At 42.2% G+C, this 25,611-nt stretch overlaps 1 protein-coding gene across 1 annotated transcript in view; it reads right to left on the bottom strand.

Moving 5' to 3' along the window:
• Nucleotides 1-545: 545 nt before the first annotated feature.
• LOC138852724 (uncharacterized) overlaps nucleotides 546-25,611 on the bottom strand; it is a 209,898-nt gene continuing 184,832 nt past the window's right edge. The window contains exon 2 of the mRNA XM_070085209.1: nucleotides 546-3,864. Coding sequence (XP_069941310.1) covers nucleotides 1,299-2,276 — 978 coding nt within the window. The 5' untranslated portion in view covers nucleotides 2,277-3,864 and the 3' untranslated portion in view covers nucleotides 546-1,298. The remainder of the gene's footprint in view (nucleotides 3,865-25,611) is intronic.

Genomic DNA, 25,611 nt, shown 5'->3' with positions numbered 1-25,611 from the left:
CCATTTGCGTACACATATTGGCTTCTGTTGCTGAAGTAAGACTTGAGGTAGTTGAGGGAGTGCCCTCTAATACCGTAGTGTGACAATTTTACGTGGAGCAAGTAATGGTCAACTGTATCAAAAGCTTTACGTAAGTCAATGAAGATCCCCAGTGGGACTTCTTTTTTCTCTATTGCAGTGTATATATGTTCTAGCATGTGTATAATAGCATCATTAGTATTTTTATTAGGCCTGAATCCAAATTGGCAGGGGTTGAGAATGTTTTGGGAGATGAGGTAGGAGTAGATTCGTTTATGAATTAATTTTTTGAAGATTTTTGAGAGAGGGTGTAAATTGGATATTGGCCTATAGTTATTCAACTCTGTTTGGTCTCCTCCTTTATGGATCGGGGTGACCCTTGCTATTTTGAGAACTGTAGGGAAGGTGGAGGATTCAATGGATTTGTTAAAGAGTGTTGCAATGATTGGTGATAGTACTTGTGACGCTTTTTTGTATATAAAGGGTGGTAAGGTATTTAAATCTCCTGCCTTGTTTTTCAGTGCGTTGATAATAAGGGAGACTTCGTATGGGTTAGTCGGAGCTAGGAACAGTGTGTTCGGGTAGTTGCCAGTGAGGTAGTCATTTGGTGGGGTATCTGAGCTTGGGATTTTATTGGCAAGGTTTTGACCTATAGTGGAGAAGAAATCATTGAGTCTGTTTGCTGTTTCTGTTGGTGGGAGTTGGGGTTCATCTAATTTTGCTAATTTTATTTCGCTATGTCGTGATATCTTTTTTGTTCCCAGAATTTCTGATAGGGTCTTCCAGGTCTTTTTTATATCACCTCGTAAGTTGGATAATCTGTTCTCATAATACAATTTTTTTGCCCTTCTTATCAGGCTGGTTAGGATTGACGAGTAACGTTTTGTTTGGTCTCTGGTTATGTGACCCATTCTGTACTGTTTTTCATATCGGTGTTTTGTATTTATGGATTTGAGAATGCTGGGTGTTAGCCAGGGACTGTTCAGTCTCTTAGCTGTCATAAGATAAGAGATAAGATAAGATTTCGTTCGGATTTTTAACCCCGGAGGGTTAGCCACCCAGGATAACCCAAGAAAGTCAGTGCATCATCGAGGACTGTCTAACTTATTTCCATTGGGGTCCTCAATCTTGTCCCCCAGAATGCGACCCACACCAGTCGACTAACACCCAGGTACCTATTTGCTGCTAGGTGAACAGGACAACAGGTGTAAGGAAACGTGTCGAAATCTTTCCACCCGCCGGGAATCGAACCCGGGCCCTCCGTGTGTGAAGCGGGAGCTTTAGCCACCAGGCCACCGGGCCTGGTGCTTGTTATAAAGGTATTGGGTCTTTTTTAGAAAATTATTAAAACATTCGTCAATATCTGTATAGATTTCTAGCTCAGTGTGCCAGTCAATGTTTGTTACTGCTGTTGTGAAGTTATTAATGGCTGCCTCATTGTGAAGTCTGAAGGTGACTTTAGTAGTGTCTTGGGGTATTTTACCAAGAGTTGTTATGAGGAAGGTAGGGTAGTGGTCTGTGGTATTATCTGTAATTATGCCTGATTTTAAAGGGGATATGGTGTTGGTCCAGATGTGGTCAAGTAGGGAAACACTAGTCTCTGTAACTCTTGTAGGTTTTGTTACTGTTGGTAGCAACATGCAGTTACTCATTGTGTTTGTGAATTCAGTAACGTGTGGGTCCTGGTCTTGCAGGAGATTTATATTGAAGTCACCTGAGAGTAGTAAGTGATCTTTGTTCAAGCGTGCATCAGTTATCATACTTCCTAGGTTTTGACTAAATTGGCTAATGTTTGATTGTGGAACTCTGTAGATGTTTATCACTGTGAGAGGTTTTTGTAGGTATTTGGATTTGAATTTAACTATTATATATTCCCCATGTTCATCTCTTGTGCAAGTATTAGTGATACATTCTAGTTGGTCTGAGTAGTATATAGCAGTGCCACCCCCTTGTTGGTCTGGCCTACAGTTGTGTATGGCTGTGTAACCAGGAATGGCATAGACATCTGTAGTATCAGGCTTTAGCCAGGTTTGAGTTAGTGTAATGATGGACATACTGGCATGCAAGGAATTTAGTAATGCTAGGAGGTCATCATAATGCTTGCTTAAAGATCTGATATTGTAGTTAAAGATAGTTATGTTGTTGTTAGCTCTGAGAAGTGCCTTTGATTGTTCTGCTGTGTAGTAATTACAGTAATTGTTTGAATCATTTAAGTCATTAAATAAGAGGTTGGTATCAGGATCAATGCTTGTAATCATAAGATTTGTAGTGAATCTATAGTTAGAATTAAGTAAAAAATAAAGTAAATATTCTAAAGCTAAAAAAAATAGCACCTGAATTATTTAACAAATGTAAAAATAATGAGCTAAGGTAGTTTTTTAAAGCTAAAACAAAGGAGACAATATAAAAGGGACTAAAATAATTTGTGGTGAACAAATAAAGTGATGATCAAATAATGGAGCTTGGGAATATGATAGTAGGTAGTACTTTAATGGTAATTCTTTAAAGTTAGAATTATAATATAAAATTATAATATAAAAGGGACTAATATAAGTTGTGGTGAACAATATAGTGGTAATCAAATAATTGTGGTAATCAAATAGTGGTAATCAAATAATTAAACAAGTGACTGACAAAGTCCTCAAATAAACTAACTTCTTGACCAACTGGCAACTAGAACAGTCTGCTTGAACAATAAAAAGAATGCTAAGCCCAATAGCAATACAACAAGCAACTGCAACACAATCAGGACAAGGAGATAATATAACGACACTAAGTAGGGACCATCTGCAGATCCTCCACAAAAGTCACAAAACTCCCATACTACTGAATCTAATTTCAGCATAGGAAAATCCCCGACTGTGATAATACACAGAAACCAGTACAAATTTAGTGAGAAGTTACAGTTCAGGACCTAAGTTACTCAGAGTGTCTATGAGACACAACCTCAATACAACGTCGAAAATCACTAAGTCTATACAATGTTCTGTGAACAGAGTTCTACAGAACTAACAAGAATAATGAGACAGACAATCTGTCCAACCACCAAGAGAGTCTTGAGCAGACTGAATACTTCAAGCGAGGTGAGGACACCCTTCCCCCTCGATCACGTGATAGCTACGTGGACAACTGCAGCTCAGAAGCCGGCAGAGTAACGAGCAAGGAGCGATAATTACAGTAGTTAGACAATCAAGACTTGAACTGAGCACATATTATGTTACATCCTACCTAACAAGTCAAATAACAATATAATGCAATACATTTACGATTTAGCTATTATCGCAAATACAAGCAATATAAAATTATATGAAAAAGTAATAATTACATATATACATAATAATCACTGCAGCCCATTCAGGGGTTGCAACACCCCCCCCCCCCCAAACACGACAGACGGTCGCACTAGGAGTTGCATTAATGTCTCACATTATTACTGATTACTCAGGTTACATTACTAACAATATAATATAAAAATTAATCAGAGTCACTCTCGTGCCAAGCACCTCTACAATTTCACAGCGTCCGTCACTAGGATATGCCCCTAGTACTAGGGCAGTACACAGTATCGTATCTCTGCATACTCGTGGTTATGTACATCAGTGTAGAGACAGGATAGTGCAGACGAGCAGGGCACTTTGAGGCTCGATCATAGAGGAGACTGCATTCCACTCTTAAGTAGTGGTTGTGGAATGCGAGGCAGTATGAACATCTGAGTATGAAACAGCTTAAGGTGTGTAGTGAGGGAGGGGTCTGCGGCAGGACAGTGTTGCGTCACGCAGTACCATCGCCCACACCACACTACCCACTCAACACTCAGCTTATGTCTCCTCCTCATACACATCAATACTGTGAATATATAAATAGATTAATTAGACATGAGTATATATAGTTAATATGGGCTGGAGGGATTAAGTTACTTTACTGAATTTGACATAGCAAGTAACAAAAGGTATTTGGGCATAAAATTACGTAAATTTTAAATGGGGAAGTGCCCAAATACTCGTCAAAATGTTCCAAGGACACCACAAGAGCTAGAGCCTCTTTCTCAATAGTGGCATAATTTTTCTGGTGTCGTTTGAGCTTAGATGAATAGTAACATATAGGATGGAGAATATCAGTGGATGTTGACTGTTGGAGCAGCACAGCACCCACTGCATAACCACTCGCATCTATATGTAAAAAGAAGGGAAGATTAAAATTAGGACTTTTAAACACAGGAGCAGAGGATAACAAGCGTTTCAACCTTTTAAACGAGTCTGAACAATCACTAGTCCAGATGAACTGAACTTTGCTACTAATGAACACAGCGAGAGGTGTAGGTTTAGGTGTGTATGCTGGCTTGCCTGTCACTTGACACACGTGGCAACGTCGCACATGATCAGCTACTGTTTCCTTCATCTTTGGCCAAGTAAAATGTTTTGCCAGTTTACCGAGTGTCTTCTTGACACCCAAATGTCCTCCTATGGCACTATTGTGAGCAAAATCAATGGCTTGTTCACGAAATGTAACTGGTAACACTACGAGATGCTTGACTGTGGTGGAAACACTATCAGCTGACAACTTACATGTATTTTTCTCCATCAGTACACCGTTACTATAATAGTAACAATTATGGAGATCCTTTGCTTCACTCTCAGTAACTGCTATATCTCTCAGTCTTTCCAGTGACTGATCAACAAACTGATCCTTGATTAAATCATCATGAGTAAGAAATTTAACGTCAGTTGTGTCTTGACTAGGTTGATGACCGGGGGGAGTCAGTGTTAATGATCCGGGGCGCAGAGCATCACTAAACAACATATTCAACCCCAAATCATTGTCATCCACTAACTCAACAGGAGACAAGGATGGTTGTTGAATCTTTGACATAGCTCTAGTAATTGTGCTGAGAGGAAATAAAATAGGTTTCTCTCTACAAGCTTCAATGGCATAATTATCATCAGTGTTATTATCAATCACAAGTGGTTCTTTACATATACCAGCATGAAGGATATCGTTCCCTATCAACAAGTCCACTGACCTGATGGGAAATACACCACTGGATATACCCACTGAAATATAACCAGTATAATAGCTTGTTTGAATATAAACTTTGTGCAGAGGCACTTTTATAACAGCCCCTCCATAGGCTTCTAACAATACATCTATCTTGCAATAGGTATCGTCAGTTATGGGCAGTACATCTTCTCTTAATAACGTGAGATAACTGCCAGTGTCTCTGAAAGTAATTATCTCAGTTAAATGTGATTCGTCAAATCCTATTCTACCTCTTGAAAAGTAAGGACTCATCGCTGAACGAATCTTTTCGTCAGATACACTTTCTGACGCTAGTCATCTATCCTGAGTAACATTATCTAAAACAGTAGGATCAGAGGTATTACTAGGATTTTGGTGCCTTTGTTGCTCGGAAGAGGATATGACTTGAGTGGGGGCGCCAGCCACACGACTGTCTCTCGTATCTCTTTCTAACTTATAGCAATACTCTCTAGCATGTCCTTTTCTGTTACAATAGTTACATTTAACTTTCTTCTTCTCGATATCAGATTTCTGTCTAGCCACAGAGACAGATTCAGGATTGTGAGTTTTCCTGGTAAAGGTACGAGAAGTTACAGTAGCAGGTACATCAGGCCGGCAATGAGCAGCTGATTTAGGTTGCCAACTTCTAGGACAATTTTTAGTTACCTTGTTTCTTTGTGTTTTAGTACGTACAAGTTTGTGAGAAATCTCGTAATTGTCTGCTAATGCTGCAGTTTCCAGAATATCCGAGGTAGTATGATCGATCAGATATTCTTGTATGTCAGCAGGCATACAGTTGTTAAACTCTTCGTGTAGTAACAACTGAACAAGGCTGTCGTAGTTGTTACACTTGGCAGCTCTAGACCATCTCTCAAAAGCAACTTTTTTCTCACGAGCAAATTCTACACAAGTTTGATCTTGTCGTCGTTGTAACGTACGAAATGCTCTTTGATAACTTACAGGTAACAAGTTATATGTCTCTAGAAAAGTTTGTTTGACAGCGTCATAACTAATGTACTTGGCAAATGGTAAAGCAGCAGTACAAGTTTGAGCTCTTCCTGTCAACGCTGTATGCAACAATGTTGCCCAGTGCTTACGTGGCCAGTTCATAGCACGTGCCTGGTTCTCAAACACATCAAAATAGGTGTCTAAGTCACTTTAAAAAAACTTAGGAACCATGGATGCAGCTTTCTGCACATTAAATGTGTCCTGTGATCTATCAGTCTGTTGTCTTCCCAGACGAACATTTTCTCTTTGGAAATCTTCTTCATTCAATTTCCTCTGTGCATCTATTTGTGCAGTCTGCAACATAATGAGGCATTCAAACCTCTCAAACTGTTCCTGAGAGATAGGACCAATGGGTAATGGAGGAGTAGGGAAATTAACATGTCTTTCTGGACGGTCCTTAGGTCGGGCACCTCGTTCAGGCGTCTCTAGAGAATCTAGATATGGTCTAGGATAAGTAGATACAGGTGTAGCATACACTGTACTAGTATTAGGCTGAGTCATCCAACCAGCTACACTCTGTACTATTGTGTCAGTGAGGGAAGGCGTGAGCGGAGGTTCATTAGGCTCAGACACTTCTGCCTTAGTTGCTTTCTTCTTCATCAAATAGAGTCATACCTCCTAATTGTGACACTAGACTTTCTGAATCTGAATCATAATCAGACATATCTGTATGAGCAGGAAACAATATATCTTTAATTAATGCTCTGACAATTTCTGCGGTGTAATTCCTGTTATACGTCACACCGAGATATTTGGCTACTTGCCAACACGTCTGAAGTTTTAATGTACTCAACTCAGACAACCCCTCAAGGAAGGTTCCTTGATGTTGGTGAGGGGCTCTTGATTTAGGGACTTGGATCTTTGCTCCAGTTCCCCGAATTAAGCCTGAATGCCTTCCACATCCCCCCCCCCAGGCGCTGTATAATCTTCCGGGTTTAGCGCTTCCCCCTTGATTATAATAATAATAATCAACTCAGACAAAGTCAGAGTATCAATTAACTGTTTCACTTTGGCATACATCACGAAAATAATTGTACTACGAGAGAGTGATTATGCGAAACTATAATCCTAATAGGAATTTTAGTGTTGGTTGTCTTAGAGCTAGAACTCATAAACAGCATTTCCATCTCCTTGGATCAAGAGACTCAGTCAAGTACATACATCCACCTGGCATGTTGTACAAGACTAAACTCAAAGTCTTCAGATTAGGAAAGTACTCAAAGTGTTTGATCATAGAGTTACTAGTATGTCAAACTGGACAATTTCTCCAACACATTGGATCAAGAGCCTCCCAGACAGGCCCCCATTTGTTACAAAAAACGCGATTCTAAAAGCTTAGAGATCTCCAGTGAATACTAGAAAGGACTGCCCTTCTAGCATCCAGCCTGTTACTGGGTTTTCGTAACAAGTATTCAGTATCCTTGTCCAATTATCCATTAGAATTCAGTATTATTCAACAGTGCTTCAGGATTACAACTGGTAGGATACTAACTAGAGAAATTAAAATTTAATAAATTTATTAAGTCCAGAGGTATATTATCAAATTAAATTAAATTAAATTAATCACAATAATCAAAATAATATCACTTCTCTCATTTACAGTATTATTGTGTTGAAAGCACATATCACATTTATAATTCTTAAGTACCGTCTGGTACACTAACATTTAAAAAGATATTACAAATATGTACAAGTAAGTGTGTATGTGTGTAAGTGCTCTAAGTAGTTCGCTATGTCTCACGACTCGACTAGACTTAAACAAGTGACTGACAAAGTCCTCAAATAAACTAACTTCTTGACCAACTGACAACTAGAACAGTCTGCTTGAACAATAAAAAAATGCTAAGCCCAATAGCAATACAACAAGCAACTGCGACACAATCAGGACAAGGAGATAATATAACGACACTAAGTAGGGACCATCTGCAGATCCTCCACAAAAGTCACAAAACTCCCATACTACTGAATCTAATTTCAGCATAGGAAAATCCCCGACTGTGATAATACACAGAAACCAGTACAAATTTAGTGAGAAGTTACAGTTCAGGACCTGAGTTACTCAGAGTGTCTATGAGACACACAACCTCAATACAACGTCGAAAATCACTAAGTCTATACAATGTTCTGTGAACAGAGTTCTACAGAACTAACAAGAATAATGAGACAGACAATCTGTCCAACCACCAAGAGAGTCTTGAGCAGACTGAATACTTCAAGCGAGGTGAGGACACCCCCCCCTCGGTCACGTGATAGCTATGTGGACAACTGCAGCTCAGAAGCCAGCAGAGTAACGAGCAAGGAGCGATAATTACAGTAGTTAGACAATCAAGACTTGAACTGAGCACATATTATGTTACATCCTACCTAACAAGTCAAATAACAATATAAAATAATACATTTACGATTTAGCTATTATCGCAAATACAAGCAATATAAAATTATATGAAAAAGTAATAATTATATATATACATAATAATCATTGCAGCCCATTCAGAGGTTGCAACAAGGTGTGATATACCGTCCCCCAAATTTAGATAGGGACCAGGGGAGACTACTATGGGAGGAAATTGTTAGGGCCACAAGGCACGATAATGTAGTAATTCTAGGAGACTTTAACTTTAGTCATATTGATTGGAATTTCTTGACTGGGAATTTAGAATCATACGACTTCTTAGAAGTAGTTCAGGATTGTTTTTTGAAGCAGTTTGTGACTGAACCTACAAGGGGTAATAACCTACTTGACTTAGTTCTGGCAAACAATGAATCCCTTGTTAATAATTTAGAAGTTTCAGAGGAACTGGGTGCTAGTGACCACAAATCAATTACATTTAGCATTGAATGGAAGTATGATAGTAGGGATAACTCAGTAACGGTCCCAGATTTTCGCTTAGCAGATTACGATGGGCTTACAGAACACTTATCATCTGTTGACTGGGGTAACGAAGAGAGCTATCAATATGACAGTTTTCTGAACACTATACATGCTGCTCAAAGAACTTTTATCCCTTATAAAGAAATTAGATCAAATAGAAATGACCCAAAATGGATGAATAATAGGCTGAAATATCTACTGGGGCATAAGAAAGGAATTTATAGGCGTGTTAGGTAAGACACATATGCAACAGTTAAGTATCTTTATTTCGAAACGTATCGCCTACACAGTAGGCTTCTTCAGTCGAGTACCATTTTAATGTTCAATCTGTCAGACACTGCAACACAAGGGTATCTTGGTACAGACCTGCAATCAACTTCGACAACCTGTACTAGTGAGAACAGCTGGATTTGAGAGGGACCTGGCCTCCCAACATCCGCGTTCTACTAGTGACCTACGTCTCACCTCCTGGCGCTATATAAGGCTCCATCCTGTCACTTCATCTCCATATTGTTTCATACTATGGAACAATGCTCTTCTCCAGACTGAGGGACTGACCACCTCAAAACTTTAAGGGTGATGGACTGATTATATCGTCTTCAAGTATCTTCTGCTTCTATCAACTTTTCTGTACTCGACTGAAGAAGCCTACTGTGTAGGCGAAACGTTTCGAAATAAAGATACCTAACTGTTGCATATGTGTCTTACCTAACAACCTGTCGGTATTTTATACTATTTTAATGTTCAATTTATAGGCGTATCAAAAGAGGCGAGGGTCATCTTATGAATCAGTATATTGACATTAAGAGGGACATTAAAAAGGGGATAAGAAAAGCTAAAAGGGACTATGAAATTAAAGTTGCTAGGGATTCTAAAACTAACCCAAAAAGTTTTTTCCAGGTATATAGAGCAAAAAACAGAGATAAGATAGGTCCCCTTAAAAATAACTATGAGCATCTTACTGACAAAGAGAATGAAATGTTTTCGATTTTAAATAATTATTTTCTCTCGGTTTTTACACAGGAAGACACTAATAATATTCAGTGGTGACCTGTACTTAACTGTGGTGACCTGTACTTAACTCTGTGAAGAAGTGTCTTGTGTGCTTCCCATGGACTGAACCAAGATGCCCTCCATCGAGCAACTTTACCAGCAGCTTAAGGAAGAATTGAAGGTAGCAAAGATGGAGATACGGCGATTGACCGAGGAAAACAAGAGGATACGTAGTAGTCCTCCTGTTTCGAGTCCTCAGGTCAAGAAGGGATCGTGGTCAGTGGCTGGACAGCAGGGGACGACGAAGTTGACGATCAAGAAGACGAATGGAAAGCCAGAAACGATGAAGAAGAAAGAGACTGCTGTGGAAACTCTTGTGGAAACCTCCAACGCATTCTCGGTGCTACCCGACGAATGTGAGTCGACTACTGGGACCGTCTCGACGAACGACAGCAAGGAAGGTAAGAATATTGTTGTTGTTGGTGATAGCCAGGTTAGATACATGGATAGGGCATTCTGCTTGAAGGACAGGAGTAGGAGACAAAGGGTTTGCTTTCCTGGGGCTGGGATGGAGGACATTGTTAGCCGGCTTGACAACATCATGAACGGTAATGGGATCAATCCTATTATTTGCCTCAGTGCTGGAGGCAATGATGTAGGCAAGCGTAGAAGTGAGGATTTAGTTAGAAAGTTCAGGACAGCTATAGACATAATTAGGAAGAAGGGGGGGGGCGCCCTGTTATATGTGGCATTTTGCCAAGAAGAGGTGTTGGTAATGAATGGTTGTCCAGAGCAATTGGTATTAATTGCTGGCTGGATAAACACTGTAAGGATATTGCAGTACCATTCATTGACAACTGGGACAACTTCTATGGCCGAAATGACATGTATGCCAGGGATGGGGTTCACTTATCCAGGGCAGGTGTGGGTTTTCTTGCTAACTCAGTTGAGGAGGTTGTTAGGACTTTAAACTAGGATTAGTTAGAGGTATGGGTTTAGAAATGATAAATAATGAGTATGGATATATTGACTTATGCTCTGATATTAAGAATCTTAATAGTAACTGTCATGGAGTAACTCTGGGTAATGATAATTTCAGAAACTGTGTAAAAACAAAGATGAATAGGAAAAATGTGCAGAAGAAAAAACATATGATGGTATTTTATGCTAACAGTCGAAGTGCAAGAAATAAAATTAATGAACTACGTTTGGTAGCATGTGCTGGGAACTTTGATATCATTGCATTAACTGAAACGTGGTATGATTTAAAGAGCCGGGATATGACTGCTGAGTGTAATATTCAGGGATTTAAGTTGTTCAATGTGGATAGATGTAATGGGAAGGGGGGAGGAGTTGCATTGTATGTTCGAGAAAATATTAATTGTTGCATAAAAACAGGTATAAAAATAGATGGAGCAGTAACGGAGTCTGTTTGGGTAGAGTTCGTGGAGGGTCAAGAAAAACTAATTCTAGGTGTAATATACCGACCTCCAGGCTTGGATCACGATAGAGGGAGACTTCTTTGGGACGAAATTGTTAGGGCTTCTGGACACAGTAACATAGTCATAGTAGGGGACTTTAACTTTAGTCAAATTGACTGGAATTCTTTGACAGGTAATCTAGAGTCCAGTGACTTTATGGAAACAGTTCAGGACTGTTTTCTGAAACAGAGCGTAACTGAGCCTACCAGGGGTAATAATTTGCTAGACCTAGTCTTGTCAAATAAAGAAACACTCGTGAATAATCTGGAGATCACTGAAGAGCTTGGCGCAAGTGATCACAAATCCATCACTTTCAGCATTAATTGGGAATGCAAGAATAATGATAATACAGTAAAAATCCCTGATTTTCGTTCTGCCGATTATAATGGACTTAGGGAACATCTGTCTAATCTTGATTGGGGTTATCTAGCTAATGATTTTATTGACGATAATCATACTTATGAATATGAAGGGATCTGCTTTTATGATTGTTTTCTTAATAATGTACACAGTGCCCAGAGTATATACATTCCCCAGAGAGAAATTAGGTCTAATAATAACGATCCCAAATGGGTTAACATGAGGCTAAAGCATCTATTAGGGGAGAAAAGGGGAATTTATAGGCGCATCAGAAGAGGAGAGGTTAACCTTACTGACCAATATGTTCAGCTTAAAAGAGAAGTAAAAAAGGCGATTAGAAAGGCTAAACGTGACTATGAAATTAGAGTTGCTAATGAATCAAAGACTAATCCAAAGGGGTTCTTTCAAGTGTATAGGACGAATGTGAAGGAAAAAGTAGGATCTCTGAAAACTGGGAATGGACAGCTGACGGATAATGAACTGGAAATGTGTTCCTTATTTAATGACTATTTTTTGTCAGTTTTACACAGGAAGATGTAAATGAGATTCCAGTAATTAACAATTATTTAGTTCCTGATGAATTTAAGTTAACTAATATTACTGTCACGAGGGACATGGTTATTAAACAGATAGACAAACTGAAACAAAATAAGTCCCCGGGACCCGATGAGTTGTTTTCAAGGGTACTTAAGGAATGCAAGATGGAGCTTAGTCAGCCATTAACGAGTGTGCAACTCTTGGGTATCTTTATTGAGGAAACGTTTCGCCACACAGTGGCTTCATCAGTCCATACGTACGAGAAACTTGAAGAACAGGAAGAGAATGAGGTAATCAGTTCCTCAACCTTGAGTCAATGTGTTCAGTCCATCAAGTCTATTCAAGATTGATGGACTGAACACATTGACTCAAGGTTGAGGAACTGATTACCTCATTCTCCTCCTGTTCTTCAAGTTTCTCCTACGTATGGACTGATGAAGCCACTGTGTGGCGAAACGTTTCCTCAATAAAGATACCCAAGAGATGCACATGTGTCTAATTTATCAACATGTCGGTTCTCTGAACCATACATCTTCAAAATAACGAGTGTATTCAATGCGTCCATCCTTACCATACCAGTGTTGTGCCAGAGTTGTGGAAGATGGCTAATGTGGTTCCTATATTCAAATCAGGGGATAAGTCCACTCCTTCAAATTACCGTCCAATAAGCCTGACATCTACAGTGGGCAAGTTATTAGAATCAATTATAGCTGACATTATCAGAAGTCACCTTGAAGAGCATAACTTGATAAATGAATCTCAGCATGGATTCACGAGAGGTCGTTCCTGCCTGACAAACTTACTGACGTTCTTCAATAGAACATTTGAGGCAGTTGACAGTGATAAGGAATATGATATTGTTTGATAAATTAGACACATGTGCAACTCTTTGGTATCTTTATTGAGGAAACGTTTCGCCACACAGTGGCTTCATCAGTCCATACGTAGGAGAAACTTGAAGAACAGGAGGAGAATGAGGTAATCAGTCCCTCAGCCTTGAGTCGATGTGTTCAGTCCATCAATCTTGAATAGAATACGGCATATCAGCGGAGAAGCAGCTTATAAACCGTATGGCAGGAGAGGTGCAGCAGTCATAGGTCGTGTCACATTTGTTCAATGTGGAAGTAGGTCGTGCCCAAGGATTAGGCAAGCGAAGAATTTCTAAGCATTAAGATCCCAAGAAGTTGCAGTGTCTGACAGATTTGTAGATGAATGGTTCAGAGAACCGACATGTTGATAAATTAGACACATGTGCAACTCTCCTACGTATGGACTGATGAAGCCACTGTGTGGCGAAACGTTTCCTCAATAAAGATACCCAAGAGTTGCACATGTGTCTAATTTATCAACATGTCGGTTCTCTGAACCATTCATCTACAAATCTGTCAGACACAGCAACTTCTTGGGATCTTAATACTTAGGAATTCTTCGCTTGCCTAATTCTTGGGCACGACCTACTTCCACATTGAACAAATGTGAAACGACCTATGACTGCTGCACCTCTCCTGCCATACGGTTAAAAACCTGCTTCTCCGCTGATATGCCGTATTCTATTCAAGATTGATGGACTGAACACATCGAATCAAGGTTGAGGGACTGATTACCTCATTCTCCTCCTGTTCTTCAAGTTTCTCCTACGTATGGACTGATGAAGCCACTGTGTGGCGAAACGTTTCCTCAATAAAGATACCCAAGATTGAACATTAAAATGGTATAAAATACCGACAGGTTGTTAGGTAAGACACATATGCAACAGTTAGGTATCTTTATTTCGAAACGTTTCGCCTACACAGTAGGCTTCTTCAGTCGAGTACAGAAAATTTGATAGAAGCAGAAGATACTTGAAGACGATGTAATCAGTCCATCACCCTTAAAGTTTTGAGGTGGTCAGTCCCTCAGTCTGGAGAAGAGCATTGTTCCATAGTATGAAACAATATGGAGATGAAGTGACAGGATGGAGCCTTATATAGCGCCAAGAGGTGAGACGTAGGTCACTAGGAGAGGTAAGAACTCAGATGTTGTGAGGTCAGGTCCCTCTCAAATCCAGCCGTTCTCACTAGTGGAAGTTGTCCAAGTTGATTGCAGGTCTGTACCAAGATACCCTTGTGTTGCAGTGTCTGACAGATTGAACATTAAAATGGTATAAAATACCGACAGGTTGTTAGGTGAGACACATATGCAACAGTTAGGTATCTTTATTTCGAAACGTTTCGCCTACACAGTAGGTTTCTTCAGTCGAGTACAGAAAAGTTGATAGAAGCAGAAGATACTTGAAGACGATGTAATCAGTCCATCACCCTGCTCTTCTCCAGACTGAGGGACTGACCACCTCAAAACTTTAAGGGTGATGGACTGATTACATCGTCTTCAAGTATCTTCTGCTTCTATCAAATTTTCTGTACTCGACTGAAGAAACCTACTGTGTAGGCGAAACGTTTCGAAATAAAGATACCTAACTGTTGCATATGTGTCTCACCTAACAACCTGTCGGTATTTTATACCATTTTAATGTTCAATCTGTCAGACACTGCAACACAAGGGTATCTTGGTACAGACCTGCAATCAACTTGGACAACTTCCACTAGTGAGAACGGCTGGATTTGAGAGGGACCTGACCTCACAACATCTGAGTTCTTACCTCTTCTAGTGACCTACGTCTCACCTCTTGGCGCTATATAAGGCTCCATCCTGTCACTTCATCTCCATATTGTTTCATACTATGGAACAATGCTCTTCTCCAGACTGAGGGACTGACCACCTCAAAACTTTAAGGGTGATGGACTGATTACATCGTCTTCAAGTATCTTCTGCTTCTATCAAATTTTCTGTACTCGACTGAAGAAGCCTACTGTGTAGGCGAAACGTTTCGAAATAAAGATACCTAACTGTTGCATATGTGTCTTACCTAACAACCTGTCGGTATTTTATACCATTTTAATGTTCAATCTTGGGTATCTTTATTGAGGAAACGTTTCGCCACACAGTGGCTTCATCAGTCCATACGTAGGAGAAACTTGAAGAACAGGAGGAGAATGAGGTAATCAGTCCCTCAACCTTGATTCGATGTGTTCAGTCCATCAATCTTGAATAGAATACGGCATATCAGCGGAGAAGCAGGTTTTTAACCGTATGGCAGGAGAGGTGCAGCAGTCATAGGTCGTTTCACATTTGTTCAATGTGGAAGTAGGTCGTGCCCAAGAATTAGGCAAGCGAAGAATTCCTAAGTATTAAGATCCCAAGAAGTTTGGGGGACGGTATATCACTCCTAAAATCAGTTTTTCATGCCCCTCTGAAAATTCTATCCAAACAGACTGTATGTGTTACTTCAGACTTAATACCCGTTTTTATGCAACAGTTCAAGCGATCTCGGACATACAATGCCACCCCACCCCCCTTTCCGACACTTCTATCTACTTGGAACAATTTAAAACCCTGAATGCGACATTCTGCAGGCATGTCCCGACTTTTTGAATTAAACCACGTCTCAGTAATGGCAAATACATCTATGTTACCTGCACTAGCAACTAGTCTCAACTCGTTCATCTTATTCCTAGCACTGCGACTATTTGTGTAATAAATATTTAAAGACCCCCCTCTCTCTTTACCCTTCCTGCTCATTTCTGTTATTCCACTAAACCTATTACTGTCCTTGTCAATTAGTGCCACTGGCTTTCCAATATCCACCTCTTTTTGCCTATTACTAGTTCTCCTAGTACTCATATTACTACACTGCGACTTCACAGTTTTCCCGCAAAAACCCATACCACTAACTATTCCTAGTTTAAAGACCTAACAGCTCCCTCCACTGCATTGGCCAGTGCTCCCACCCCACACCTTGATAAGTGAACACCATCCCTGGCATACATGTCATTTCTGCCATAGAAGAGGTCCCAGTTGTCAATGAATGTTACCGCATTTTCCTTAAAGTATTTGTCCAGCCAGCAATTGACACCAATTGCTCTGGACAACTATTCATTTCCAACTCCTCTCCTTGGCAAAATGCCACATATGACAGGTTTCCCACCCTTCCTCCTAATTATCTCTATTGCTGACCTATACCTGCTAATCAGGTCCTCACTCCTACATCTGCCAACATCGTTGCCTCCAGCACTGAGACAGATAATAGGATTGCTCCCATTACCTCTCATGATGTCATCCAGACGGCTAACAATATCCTTCATCCTAGCCCCAGGAAAACACACTCTCTGCCTCCTACTCCTATCCTTCAAGCAGAATGCCCTATCCATGTACCTAATCTGGCTATCCCCAACAACAACAATGTTTTTACCTTCCTTGGCGTCGTCCGTCGTGATGCTCCGAGTAGTCGACTCACATTCGCCAGGTAGCATTACACCACTTGTAGAATTCGTCAAGACGTTCTCGATGGTCTTCGTTGGGTTTCTAGGGATGTCTCACTCACGTCTGCCAATGCTTCTTTGGTGCTCGTTGTGGCATTCCCAGTAGAACACTCACATTCGTCAGGTAGAACCGAGAATGGGTTGGAAGTTTCCATGGTAGACTTCTGGTTTCTAGTTGTTTCTGCCTCTCCAACCGTTTTCTTGATTTTCAGCTTGGTTCCATGCTGCCCGGCCACTGACGAAGCTCTCCTCTTAACCTGGGGACTCACAACAGGAGGATTACTACGAATCCTCTTGTTCTCCTCCGTTAATCACCGTATCTCCATCTTAGCAACTCTGAGCTCTTCTCTCAGCTGCTGGTAAAGTTGCTCAAAAGAGGGCATCCTGGTTGAGATTCACAGAGAGCACACAAACAGGTCTTCACAGAGCTAAGTACACTTCACCATCTACAATGTTATGTAATAACTGCTACACAGTTCTCCCCCCCCCCCGCAACCTTATTTACTAATACCATCCATTCTGTAGTCATTAGAATGATTTAAATAATTATAATTCCTCATATAATCTCTATGCCATCATTTTCTCCGGTATATAAATTTCCTCTATTATGTAAAGTGCTCATTAAGTGGAGGCTAAGTGGTGTCAAGTGCTCCAGCAGGGGAGGGGGGGTCCTGTCATTCCTTAAGTGGAATCAACAACGCAAAATATTAGATGATCAAAAACCATTGTTTACCTCCCCCCTCCCATTCCCCCTCCACCCCGCACCCATTCCCCCTCCACCCCCCTCCCATTCCCCCTCCACCCCCCCTAAAATGATTTCAAAGTGATCTTCAGTTATGTTTATCTTAAGAAAGTAATGAAGGACTGTGGTTCACCTCACCTCACCTCCACACCTCCTGGTGGTTCACCTCATCCCCACACCTCCTGGTGATTCACCTCACCTCACCTCCACACCTCCTGGTGGTTCACCTCACCTCACCCCCACACCTCCAGGTGGTTCACCTCACCTCACCCCTACACCTCCTGGTGGTTCACCTCACCTCACCTCCACACCTCCTGGTGGTTCACCTCACCTCACCTCCACACCTCCTGGTGGTTCACCTCACCTCACCTCCACACCTCCTGGTGGTTCACCTCACCTCACCTCCACACCTCCTGGTGGTTCACCTCACCTCACCTCCACACCTCCTGGTGGTTCACCTCACCTCACCTCCACACCGCCTGGTGGTTCACCTCACCTCACCTCCACACCTCCTGGTGGTTCAACTCACCTCACCTCCACACCTCCTGGTGGTTCACTTCACCTCACCTCCACACCTCCTTGTGGTTCACCTCACCTCACCTCCACACCTCCTGGTGGTTCACCTCACCTCACCTCCACACCTCCTGGTGGTTCACCTCACCTCACCTCCACACCGCCTGGTGGTTCACCTCTCCTCACCTCCACACCTCCTGGTGGTTCAACTCACCTCACCTCCACACCTCCTAGTGGTTCACCTCACCTCACCTCCACACCTCCTGGAGGTTCACCTCACCTCACCTTCACACCTCCTGGTGGTTCACCTCACCTCACCTCCACACCTCCTGGTGGTTCACCTCACCTCACCTCCACACCTCCTGGTGGTTCACCTCACCTCACCTCTACACTTCCTGGTGGTTCACCTCACCTCCACACCTCCTGGTGGTTCACTTCACCTCACCTCCACACCTTCTGGTGGTTCACCTCACCTCACCTCCACACCTCCTGGTGGTTCACCTCACCTCCACACTTCCTGATGGTTCACCTCACCTCCACACCTGGTGGTTCACTTCACCTCACCTCCACACCTCCTGGTGGTTCACCTCACCTCACCTCCACACCTCCTGGTGGTTCACCTCACCTCACCTCCACACCTCCTGGTGGTTCACCTCACCTCACCTCCACACCTCCTGGTGGTTCACCTCACCTCACCTCCACACCTCCTGGTGGTTCACCTCACCTCACCTCCACACCTCCTGGTGGTTCACCTCACCTCACCTCCACACCGCCTGGTGGTTCACCTCACCTCACCTCCACACCTCCTGGTGGTTCAACTCACCTCACCTCCACACCTCCTGGTGGTTCACTTCACCTCACCTCCACACCTCCTTGTGGTTCACCTCACCTCACCTCCACACCTCCTGGTGGTTCACCTCACCTCACCTCCACACCTCCTGGTGGTTCACCTCACCTCACCTCCACACCGCCTGGTGGTTCACCTCTCCTCACCTCCACACCTCCTGGTGGTTCAACTCACCTCACCTCCACACCTCCTAGTGGTTCACCTCACCTCACCTCCACACCTCCTGGAGGTTCACCTCACCTCACCTTCACACCTCCTGGTGGTTCACCTCACCTCACCTCCACACCTCCTGGTGGTTCACCTCACCTCACCTCCACACCTCCTGGTGGTTCACCTCACCTCACCTCTACACTTCCTGGTGGTTCACCTCACCTCCACACCTCCTGGTGGTTCACTTCACCTCACCTCCACACCTTCTGGTGGTTCACCTCACCTCACCTCCACACCTCCTGGTGGTTCACCTCACCTCCACACTTCCTGATGGTTCACCTCACCTCCACACCTGGTGGTTCACTTCACCTCACCTCCACACCTCCTGGTGGTTCACCTCACCTCACCTCCACACCTCCTGGTGGTTCACCTCACCTCCACACCTCCTGGTGGTTCACCTCACCTCACCTCCACACTTCCTGGTGGTTCACCTCACCTCACCTCCACACCTCCTGGTGGTTCACTTCACCTCACCTCCACACCTCCTTGTGGTTCACACTCACCTGGAAAAAAAAGAAAAGATAACACTAAATTACAACGTATGTAATGAGAGAGAGAGTGTGAGAGAGAGAGAGAGAGAGAGAGAGAGAGAGAGAGAGAGAGAGAGAGAGAGAGAGAGAGAGAGAGAGAGAGAGAGAGAGAGAGAGAGAGAGAGAGAGAAACAACTTTAAAAAAAAAATCATAAGATTTTTAGATTTTGCCACCGAAGTTGCTAGTTTATTGTGCACCTCATATCCATGGTGTGGAGGGCAGCGCAAGAGCACATGGATACACAGGCGGCCTAGGAACTAGGCCCCAAAAGGGTTAACAGGACTACATTGCCGCTTCACCATCTGGAAAAAAACCCGGCCGGGACAGTACCGGCGAACCTACTACTTACTAGAAGTACATTTGGATTTATATCTACGGTTCACTTATCTATTACAAACAAATTTAGGAAATTTGCTTAATATATGTGGTGTCTTATTTTCATTAATAATATATCTTGACATGTCACATAGGTTATTATACTGTCTATATTCCTCGATAAGTGGACAATCAAGCACATAGTGTTCAAGATAGTGACCATACGGCTGGCCACATATTTTGCATTTAGTTTGATCATCATCTGCGTCTCTCCCAAACTGCCAGAAGTACTTGTAACCAAGCCTGAGCCTGGCTGCTACAACAATCTGTTCACATTGCAAGTTGCTCCATAAACATACTTATCTACGTTCGTGTTGAAGTGGGTTATAAATCTACTCAGACTTCTAATTGCATTCCTGAAACATTCAGTGTCATTATTTACTTCTTTCCTAATATTATTTCTAATGCTAGACACAGATATACTAAGGTTATATTCTACATTTTCCTTCAGGGTACTTTTCTTTGCTAAGGTATCAACTTTATCATGGAGTAATCCAGTGTGTAATGGAATCCATACAAATTGTATATTAATTCCACTGTCTCTGATTTTTCAGTATCTATACCTGGCTTCTCCAGCGAGCACGTTGTTAGTCATAATGTGAGTCAAGAGCCTTCAGTGATGACAAAGAATCAGTAATAATTATAGAGTCAACCTCTGTGTCAAAAGTTAGCTTTCGTGCCTCTAGGATGGCAAACAATTCAGTTTGCAGTGTAGACGCCCAGTTGTTAATTCTTATGCCTAACTCAACAAAGTTCCTATTGTTCTTAACAAGGGAGGTGGCAACAAGAACAGATGCAGCCCTGTCAGTAGACTCCTGCTTAGATCCATCAGTGTATTAAAACTTGTTATAAATTATTACTAAAAGTTTAGAGAGAAATTTGTTCCTGCAAGTGGTTTAGGAAGGAATTACTAGCAATGAGCTTCTTAGGAGGGGCTTGCAGGTATGTGATATTAAATGAACACATATTCCATGGAGGGGTGAAATGCTCTTGTTGCCTACAGTGATACAGTCCGTGATTGCATGGTTTCACAATGCATTTAAATCTATTTGTATTTACTTCTATACATTTATTAAGATTCATCGTGACAGTGTCTGGTTCATTTCTTAGCATTCTAATACCGAGTACAGTGTTAATCTCAATAATTTTATCACTGATACTAGACACACTAAGCTCCTTCCTCATATTAAGAACCTTTGTAGATTTAGGACAACCAAGAATAATTCTGAGAGTTTCGTTTTGCATTAACTCCAAGGGTCGGAGAGAACTTTCTGTAGCTAATATCACATGGGAGCAGCATAGACAATTAAGGACCTCACGATTCTCACATTAGCATCATAGTTGGGGTTGTAGCCAGCAACAACTTTGAGAGCATTTAGCCTATCTTTGTATTTCTTATTGAGTTGTGGTATTGTGGATTTATTAAAGGGTACATCTACACAAAGATATCTGAAAAAGAAACATTATTATTATAATAATGGAGGAGCGCTAAACCTGTAGGATTATACAGCGCATCTAGGGGGGGGGGATGGAAGGTATTCAGGCTCAATTCAGGGAACCGGAGAACAGATCCAATTCCCTAGATCGAGAGCCCCTCACCAGCACCAAGGAACCTCCCTCGAGGGAAGATATCTGAAAGATTTAATATAGCTGATGTTTTCACCCTGCAAACAGATGAGTGGGGGATGTTGTTTGCTTGTTAACATCATCTTTGTTTTAGATGAAGATATGATGAGGACTAATCGATCACAAATTGCTTGAACTTCGTTAATAATGGTACTCATCTTATGCCGTGTTGTATATATCATGATGTCATCAGCATAGCTGATAGCTATATGTTTAAGTGAGGCAGGTAGAGCATTTAGGGGAGCATTAATTAGCACACTAAATAACATGGAACTGAGAACTCCTCCCTGAGGTGTACCTAGGGACATTTCCTGAGACTCCCTTCCATAGCCTTTGTAACGGAGAGAGGATACTCGATTTGAAGGTATCCTATTATCCAGCAGAGTAGGTTACCACAAATATTCATTTTAGCAAGTTCATGAAGTATACCGGTTATGTTTGCGATATCAAATGCAGATTGTAGCTCATGAAATGTGTTAAAACTAGTATTCCTGGAGTATATCGGGGGCCAACGCCCCCACGGCCCGTTCTGTGACCAGGCCTCATGGTGGATCAGGGCCTGATTAACCAAGCTGTTACTGTTGGCCACACGCAACCCGACGTACGAACCACAGCCCGGCTGGTCAGGTACTGACTTTAGGTGCCTGTCCAGCACCTTCTTGAAGACAGCCAGGGGTCTATTGGTAATCCCCCTTATGTATGCTGGGAGGCAGCTGAACAGTCTTGGGCCCCTGACACTTATTGTGTTCTCTTAACGTGCTAGTGACACCCCTGCTTTTCATTGGGGGGATGTTGCATCGTCTGCCGAGTCTCTTGCTTTCATAGGGAGTGATTTTTGTGTGCAAATTAAGTACTAATCCCTCTAGGATTTTCCAAGTGTATATAATCATGTATCTCTCCCGCCTGAGTTCTATGGAGTACAGGTTGAGGAACTTCAAGCGTTCCCAGTAACTGAGGTGTTTTATCTCACTTATGTGTGCCATGAAGGTTCTCTGTACATTTTCTAGGTCAGCAATTTCACCTGCCTTGAAAGGTGCTGTTAGTGTGCAGTAATATTCCAGCTTAGACAGAGCAAGCGACCAGAAGAGTGTCAGCATGGGCTAGGCATCCCTAGTTTTGAAGGTTCTCATTATCCATCGTATCATTTTTCTAGCAGATGAGATTGATACAATGTTGTGGTCTTTGAAAGTGAGATCCTCTGACATTATCACTCCCAGGTCTTTTACATTAGTTTTTCGCTCTATTGTGTGGTTGGGATTAGTTTTATGCTCCGATATAGTTTTCCATATCAGAGTAGCTGAAATTTCTCATCATTGAACTTCACATTGTTTTCTGCGGTCTATTGAAAGATTTGGTTGATGTCCACCTGGAGTCTTGCAGTGTCTTCAATGGAGGACACTGTCATGCAAGTGCGGGTGTCATCTGCAAAGGAAAACACGGTGCTGTGGCTTACATCCCTGTCTATGTCAGATATGAGGATGAGGAACAGGATGGGAGCGAGTACTGTGCCTTGTGGAACAGCTTTTCACACTAACTGCCTCACACTTTACTCTGTTTACTACTACTGTTTGTGTTCTATTTGTTAGGAAATTATAGATCCATCTACCAACTTTTGCAGTTATTCCTTTATCACGCATTTTGTGCGCTATTACACCATGGTCACACTTGTCGTAAGCTTTTGCAAAGTCTGTGTGTACTACATCTGCGTTTTGTCTGTCTTCTAGAGCATCCAGGACCTTGTCATAGTGGTCCAGTAGTTGGAACAGGCAGGAGCGACCTGCTCTAAACCCATGTTGCCCTGGGTTGTGTAATTGATGAGTATCTAGATGAGTGGCGATCGTGCTTCTTAGAACCCTTCCAAGGATTTTTATGATATGGGGTGTTAGTGCTATTGGTCTGTAGTTCCTTGCTATTGCTTTAATGCCCCCTTTGTGTAGTGGGGCTATGTCTGTTGTTTTTAACAGCTGTGGGACGACCCCTGTCTCTTTGCTCCTTCTCCACAGGATGTTAAAAGCACATGATAGGGGTTTCTTGCAGTTCTTGGTGAACACGGAATTCCATGAGTCTGGATCTGGGGCAGAGTGCATGGACATGTCATTTATCGTCTTTTCAAAGTCATTTAGCGTCAGGATAATATCAGATAGGTTTGAATCTACCAAATTCTATGTCTCGCTCATAAAAAATTCCTTTAGGTCTTCGACTCACAGTCTAGTTAGCGGTTCGCTAAAAAACCGAGTCATACTGGGACTTGAGTAGCTCACTCATTTCCTTGCTGTCATCTGTGTAGATTTGGCATAAGAAAAGAAATATTTTGGGGTCCTTTCAATTTCATTTGTGGCTTTTAGTTCTTCCCGCGTTTCTTGACTCCTGTAAGATTCCTTTAGCTTACGTTCGATGTTTGCTATTTCTCTAACCAGTGCCTCCCTTCGTATTACAAATATATTGGCCTCTTTTAGCCACTCTGTTATTCTTTGCCTTCGCCTGTATAGGGAGCGCCTTTCTCTTTCTAGTTTATTCATTAAAGGAACATGCCATGAGCGTCACGTGAGGTCACAGACCCTGAGCTGCTTGGGGATTAGCGTGGACGGTTACAAAGCATGGCTTGCTTCTACAGTGTTTTAAAAGCTGAGGTTGGAGAGTTGAAGGAGGAGGTCTTGCTTCTCCAGGAGGAGATTAGGAGGCTGAAGGTCCACCTCAATGGGCCTGGGAGAGAGTGTGAGGTGGTTGGAGATGTGGGGAATGAGGCTTCTAGCAGTGAGGTGCAGTCTGTCTCTCACTGTGAGGAGGCTGTAGGTGGGGTGGTAGCAACGGCTACCAGCAGTGAGGTGCAGCCCAGCACCTGCTACAAGTGGCGAGTTGTTCACAGTAATGGGAGGCGCATCAGAGTAAGGAAAGTTAAGAGTGCAGATCTGAAGGTAGGAAATCGCTTCTCTGTTCTCCAGGATGAATGTACTTCAGTGGCCAGTGAAGGTAAGGGTACTACTGCCCCTGCTAATGAAGGTAAGCGCATTCTTGTGGTTGGTGACTCTCAGGTAAGATATGTTGATCGTGCTTTTTGTAATAGGAATAAGAAGATGAGAGATAGAGTGTGCTTCCCTGGAGCTGGTGTTGGGGACATTGTCAACAGACTGGATAATATCATGTCAGGTAATGGGAACAAGCCCATTATCTGTCTCAGTGCTGGTGGAAATGATATTGGGAAGGGTAGGAGAGAAGAGCTGCTAGATAAGTACAGGTCAGCTATAGATTTCATTAAGTCTAAGGGAGGGATCCCAATCATATGTAGCATCTTGCCTAGAAGGGGAGTAGGAAATGAATGGTTGTCTAGGGCAATTGGTGTAAATTGCTGGCTAGACAGATACTGCAAGGAACATGCAATCCCATTCATTGACAACTGGAACAACTTTTATGGCAAACATGATATGTATGCAAGGGATGGGGTACATCTCTCTGGGGCTGGGGTGGTAGCACTTGCAGACTCGATTGAGAAGGCCATTGGTGAAATGCCTATGATTTTAAACTGATGGAAGATAGAGGTATGGGTGTGTGTGGGAAACAAGCAGGTTGCAACACTAGGGTTGGAAACAGTAAATGTATAAAAGGCATTCAGCATGAAGTTATAAATAAAGACAATAGAACAGGTCAGCAAACAAAGGGGGACAGCAGAGGGCAGCAAGGGACTAGCTCCCTTAAGGTTTACTATACTAATAGCAGGAGTGTTAGAAATAAGATAGATGAGCTAAGATTAATTGCAAGTGCAGGAAACATAGATATTATTGCTATAACAGAGACCTGGCTCAATCTGAAAGATAGAGAGATGCCCTCTGAATGTCACATACAAGGCTATAAATTATTCCACACTGACAGGGTCAACAGGAAAGGTGGTGGAGTAGCGATGTATGTCAGAGACAATTTAAATTGTTGTGTTAGACAAGATATTAAATTAGAAGCGTCAGCCACTGAATCTGTTTGGTTACAGCTTCTCGAGGGCCGAGAAAAACTAATTTTGGGTGTGATTTACAGGGCCCCAAATCTTGATAGGGAGTGCAGTAAACTTCTATGGGACGAAATTCGTAAGGCATCTACATACGAAAATGTTGTGCTAATGGGAGATTTCAACTATA

Source organism: Cherax quadricarinatus, chromosome 15 (assembly GCF_038502225.1).
Source record: "Cherax quadricarinatus isolate ZL_2023a chromosome 15, ASM3850222v1, whole genome shotgun sequence".
In the NCBI taxonomy this organism is placed as follows: domain Eukaryota; kingdom Metazoa; phylum Arthropoda; class Malacostraca; order Decapoda; family Parastacidae; genus Cherax; species Cherax quadricarinatus.
Note: the sequence above shows the minus strand (reverse complement) of the source record. Positions and strands in the feature narration are given on the sequence as shown.